Genomic DNA, 6,000 nt, shown 5'->3' on the forward strand with positions numbered 1-6,000 from the left:
TGACAGGATAGATGCAGGGAGGATGTTTCCTCTGGTTGAGGAGTCTAGAACCAGGGATCACAGTCTCAGAATAAGGGGTCGGCCATTTAGAACTAAGATGAGGAGAAACTGTGTCACTTAGAGGGTGGTGAATCTCTGGAATTCTCTACCCCAGAGGGCACCGGAGGCTCAGTCTTTGGGTATAAAAGATAGATTTTTGAATATTAAAGGGAATCAAGGGATATGGGGATATTGCAGGAAAGTGTTGAGGGAGAAGATCAGCCATGATCTCATTGAATCGCGGGGCAGGCTCGAGGGGCCGAATGGTCTACTCCTGCTCCTAATTTTTATGTTATGATCTTATATCAGATATACAACTGAGGTTTTCGTTTTGATGACCAAATAAGTGTGCATGTTGGATGCCAGATCTTTCTAACACATTCTGTAAAGCTTGATCTGTTTACTGTATACTATAGTGTCAGAAATTTTATTATATAATGGAGACAGAAAATTACATAATAAAAAAAAAATCACTCAATATTAACATTCTGAGGCTGAAACATCACATTTTGATCCGGTGAATTTTGGACTGCTGGATAGGTAAAGCAATGCTTGGCAACAGACCCATTTTATTTTCTACTGTCCGATTCTATGTTGTTTGATATTGAACACAAGAACATAAGAATTAGGAGTCCAATTGGTAATAATTCACACCACAGCTTTGATAACATCTATCACTATGAACAGTATATTTTGTAGGATTTATATATTTGTCCTGATTTCAGGTGGGGAAATAATCTGCCAATTGTTAACTTTGAATTACTCAGTGTTCCTCACAAGTTGGGGCCTTAAGAGCGTGAAGGCAGCGACGGACCCGGCATTTGGCGCGGTCCCAACCGGTGAGGAACACCAGAGGCAGGTCGGGGCCTTAAGAGCGTGGAGACATGCCACTACAAGACATAGCACGTGCTGCTGGTTGCAGGAGGGAGACAGCTGAGAAGAGGGCGACTGGATTGGGTGTCGCCCAAATCCAGGTCACTGATTGGAGCGTGGGCAGGTACAGCAGGAGTGGCAAGGTCTGGGGGGAAGGAGCAGCGAGAGTTCGTAGAGCGACGCGATCGGAGCCCAGGGGAGGTGTGAGTTCAGGCCCAGAAGAGGCGTGAGCCCAGGGGCAGCACGGGCCAGCCCACACTGTGATGTGCGCACGCACTAGGTCCGTGCAGCAGAGCTGGTCTCCAGTCATCTTGGTTAATCCTTACCACTGCACCTAGACCTAGCTCTGTCAAGCCCGTGTAGTGGCTGGTGTACAACGGCCACCGCATGTTTAAAAAAAAATCCACGCACAGGCATCTTCCACCCTTCAAGATGTAGTTCAAGATCTGGAATATTAGGTCCTTCATTAATACACCTGTGAACTCATCCTTTTTAGGCATGGAAGCAAGTCATCCTCGATTCAAGGGACTACCTATGATGATGATGATGACTCAGTCGCAATAGTTAATATGCACATGAGTATAAAATATGTGTTTTGTATTACACCAGTCTTACTTTCCCTACCCCTCTCTGTACAATTGTGGGCTATCTGCTTAGCACTGGACAGACCACAATACCTGGTAAAATCATATTAAAATGGAACTGCCATAATCAATTTAAGAGTTGTATTAGTTTAGTGCTGTGCACAGTGGTGATTTCAAATACCACATTAGTTCTATTTACATACAGCCTGCTGCTCAACAGTTGATTTTAATTTGGTGGCCAATTGTCAATGCAAACTAGGAATGAGTTTGGAATCAAGTTCTGCATCCAAATCATTGATCAAAATTACTATTTGCGATTGTTCTTTATTATTTTGCCTCTCTGCTGTGTTTGGATCTAAACTAAGATTTGTTAGGTTTAGGACTAGATGCAATTTTATCACCATTGTTATTTGTAATGGTGGCAATGCAAATTTGAAGCTAACCAACTTTTCATTTGGATCAGTTAAGCTAGTCATTCAAATTTGATGAATTGCACCCAGTTCAAATTAAACAAAATCATTGATGTGAAGTTGTTCAAACATCACTGTATAAAATGTTACCAAGATCCATGTCAGAAATGTAATCTTGTATTAGAGCATACTCGAACCACTACACATTGAGTAATGTAACCTAAAATCCCAAGTGACCTTGGTGTCAACATTCAAAAATAAAATACATTTAGATAAAGACAGCACTAATAAAGTGATATCACTAATGAATGTAGGGAACAGTATCATTGAAAGCTTACCAATAATCATGTGTAGTGTGACAATTGGAGCTTTGGGCCACTTGTATTGTTAGCTTGTAGGAACACAAGAATGAACATCAGATCTTAAATTCACCAGCTCCTCCCAATCGGTACCCTGCAAGAGTCTCAGTTACTCTAGTGGCACTTTAAAGTGACACCCTCAAAACCTCCCTGATAAAGTGCGACATCCCCACTGACATCTGAGAGTCTCTGGCCCAAGACCGCCCTAAGTGGAGGAAGTGCATCCGAGACGGTGCTGAGCACCTCGAGTCTCAACGCCGAAAGCATGCAGAAATCAAGTGCAGACAGCAGAAAGAGCATGCGGCAAACCAGTCCCACCCACCCCTCAACGACTATCTGTCCCACCTGTGACAGAGTCTGTGGCTCTCGTATTGGACTGTTCAGCCATCAAAGAACTCACTTCAGGAGTGGAAGCAAGTCTTCCTCAATCCCGAGGGACTGCCTATGATGATGATGTTGACTTTAAAGTAACCCCACTTATCTTTGGGACAATAATGTTGAGTTTGCATTATATTACAAATAGGGCATAGTTCAGATCTAACCCAAAGTGATTTAAAATGGAGTCATTCATGAAAATGGGCTAAAATGTTCTTAGGCTCAGTGTTTAAAATAATATTTGCTTATTCTATTAGGCAGGAGAAATCCCCAAACTTCTAACGATAACAGCAAAGTGTACATTTGTAAGAAAAATAAATCAACATATTTGTAAAAGGTTAAAGTGAATCTGCTGCCGTGCACTCAGGGGCCTTAAAGAAAACTGCAGAGATTGATAATGTAGACATGACTTGGTACGACATGACTTGGTACATTTACAATCAAATATTAAAATGTATTTGTTTTAAATGCAATATAACTGACCTGCATGTATATATTGGAAAGTGGAGGTGTATTATATTTGAAAAAGTGCGCCATAGCTTTGAATTGTTGAAGGTAAATTTGCTGCTAATTTGCACATTATACCTCGAGCAATACAAAATAGTAAATATATTAAAATGTATCACTTAAAAAAAAACATTCACTTATTAGGAAAAGACATACTGCCCCGGGAATCACTTCTGTATCTTTGTCAAGCTTACAACCTTCAATGTTGGCTGTGGCAGTGAATTCTCACCTAGCTGCAGCAAAACACTGCTTTCTCATGCAAATCACAGAATGTGATGTGATGTGATGACCCTGTATATGACCCAGAAACAGTGTGGAGAGATGTCAGCCTGGGTTGATGCCAGAAGCACAACTATGTACACCTACATTTTAAAATCATTTATTTTTAACTATGAATAATTTCCAGGTCAAATGATAATAGTTAGTAAAAGCCATACTGTGGGGTGAGTGAAATTTCAGATATCTTTATTTGCATGCGAGCAGTGGCTTGTTGAAAGAGAAGACATGCATTAAAGGCACATCTTTGAAAGGGAAAAAGTAGGAAAAAAGATTGAGTAAAGTTCTCACAGATTAACTTGAGAAATTCAGTGAAAGACGACCAAGTAAAATAAGCAATGAGATATGACAGTTGGGAGTTTCCCTCACACAAGACAATTCTTCATCTATTTCATTAAAGAGACACTAGTCTTGAAAGTATGCCGTGCGATCCTACCATCCAAATGTATAGGGTGTTAATTTGAAATTCTTCTCTCCCTGTTTTAGCAGAGGCATTCAGCTACTTTTAACCAGATGTCCATTCCTACACTGGTATTCACAGTAAAAAATTTGGGTCACTGCCTTTAGGCCAAAGGAGGACAAAAGAACCAAGTAGCTGACGTCAAATGGCTGTAAGACGTCATATGCAGTGAGGACACCGGGAGATGGATCGCAGCTCCCGCCTGGAGCACCGGGAGTTGGGTCGCAGCTCCCGCCTGGAGCACCAGGGACCCGAATAGTTAAAGAAAATGTTGCAAAGGACAAAATAACATCACTTACGTCAAATATAAAGGCAATCTCGTCATGCCATGGGTTTATTCGGGAGCTGTGGAGCTACCCCGTAAATCACAGAGCGCACTCGGCACACGTGTGAACACAGCACCGAGCCTTTCATTGGAGCACGCCATTTCGCCCCCAACCTGCAGAAGCGGCAACCTGTCAACCGCGTCAAGGCATCATTGCACCCGCACTGCCACAGCCCGGCTGAAGCTGCTCAGTCACCTCACGCAGCACGCAGCCTGCAGGTCCTAACTGCTTGAAGTGTTGGACAAGTTGCAATGAATCATTATAAATATTTCCAGTTAAACCTCGATTGGGATACTAACTAAATCTAAAACGGAACTTGCAACTCATTTGAAAAAGCCAATCATCCCACTGCAGGATTAAATGTTCCATTGTGGTCAGAACGCGATCTGGGGTACTTTCCAGTTAATTTGGAGTGTAGGTAACAATATAAAACTGCCCAATGTCAGCACTAGTCAGCTGTATTCAGTAGCTCCGACAAGAGGAGTAGTGTTCAATAACTGCCAACAAACCTAGCTTTCGTAAGTGCACAGCCTAAATGTTTAACAAACCATTTCGTGCCAAGTACAACTTTCTGAGTGCAAGACTATCGTTTCAGACCTTTCGTTCGCATGGAGGGGGAAGAAATCAGTTCGTAGGAGTTCACTTACCAGCTTTACACGGGTCTTTATAATCGATGACCTCCGCCTTTTCTTCATCATAGTAATCATAAGTGTAATCGTATTCAAGTCCGCTAATCCAGTGGAGTTTCCCAGATAGAGAAAATCCGGTGAGTAACAGTGCAATTACATTCATTTTTAAAAAATATATGTATTGATCAAATGCTGGTTGGGTTGATTGTGGAAAAACTACTCCATACAGTTTCGGTATAGAATATATATATCTTTAAATAAGGTGGAAAGCAGATGTAGACGGTGGAATTCAGAAGGATAATGCAAAACCTGTGTTGCTCAGAGCTCCGACGGAGGTTTGATTAATGTCAGCTTTGTAAGTTGGTTGGTTGTAAATTGAGTCCCCCCTGCTATCAGTTCGTTGCCTTGTTAATCCAGTCGATTTTTAACCTTCAGGATGGAGGAGGTCGTTGTAGGAAGATAGCGTCCAGTGTTCTGTACATCCACTCTGCAAAAGCACAGTAGAGCATAATTTAAACAAAGTCCTAGACAGCTTCTGAGCAATGATGACATCCACTACAGAGGCAGATTGCCAGCAATAGCACTTTTCTGCTAACTTACGAAAATCCTATAGGCATATAATAGTCGTCAGCAGCCTCGAGCATCCTGCTTACTTATTCATACAATCAGGGTCATCCGGACCAGTTTGATCGCTTTTCTTGATAAAGCAAACTTCACAGTAACAGCAGCCACGTCGCGAGAAATAAATAAAAGCTAGGGTCATGGAGTGGCTAAAGACGCCTCTGTGTCTCTAGCTGAGGAGCACAAGAGACTGGTTTTCAGTGATGAAACTAAACCCCAGAGAGAGAGGGAGGGAAATCCACAGCTGCTGCAGCAGCTGATTGTAGTTTCTTACGAGGTGATAGTTCAGTAGAAAAAAACCGTCTCTCCCCCACTTTCCCGATGAAACACCGAAAACAAAAGGGGAATGTATCTTTGAACTTTACAAAATATATACAAGTATCGTTTCACTTTGTCTTTGTATACCTTACTCTGCATATAAAACGTGTAGCAGCCGACACCTGTTAAAAATAATCACTTCTTTGCTATTTCCCCCCCCCCCACCGATTTTCTCCCTTCTTCTCTGGGGCAGGACTCCACAAGCACTGCATTCCCTTTGATG

General features: G+C 42.0%; 1 protein-coding gene across 1 annotated transcript in view; it reads right to left on the reverse strand.

Annotated features, from left to right (window-relative positions):
* Nucleotides 1-5,001, reverse strand: part of tll1 (tolloid-like 1) — a 454,505-nt gene extending 449,504 nt beyond the window's left edge. Inside the window, exon 1 of the mRNA XM_070864299.1 lies at nucleotides 4,857-5,001. Coding sequence (XP_070720400.1) covers nucleotides 4,857-5,001 — 145 coding nt within the window. The remainder of the gene's footprint in view (nucleotides 1-4,856) is intronic.
* Between the last annotated feature and the right edge of the window lie 999 nt (nucleotides 5,002-6,000).

Source organism: Pristiophorus japonicus, chromosome 2 (assembly GCF_044704955.1).
Source record: "Pristiophorus japonicus isolate sPriJap1 chromosome 2, sPriJap1.hap1, whole genome shotgun sequence".
Lineage (NCBI taxonomy): Eukaryota > Metazoa > Chordata > Chondrichthyes > Pristiophoridae > Pristiophorus > Pristiophorus japonicus.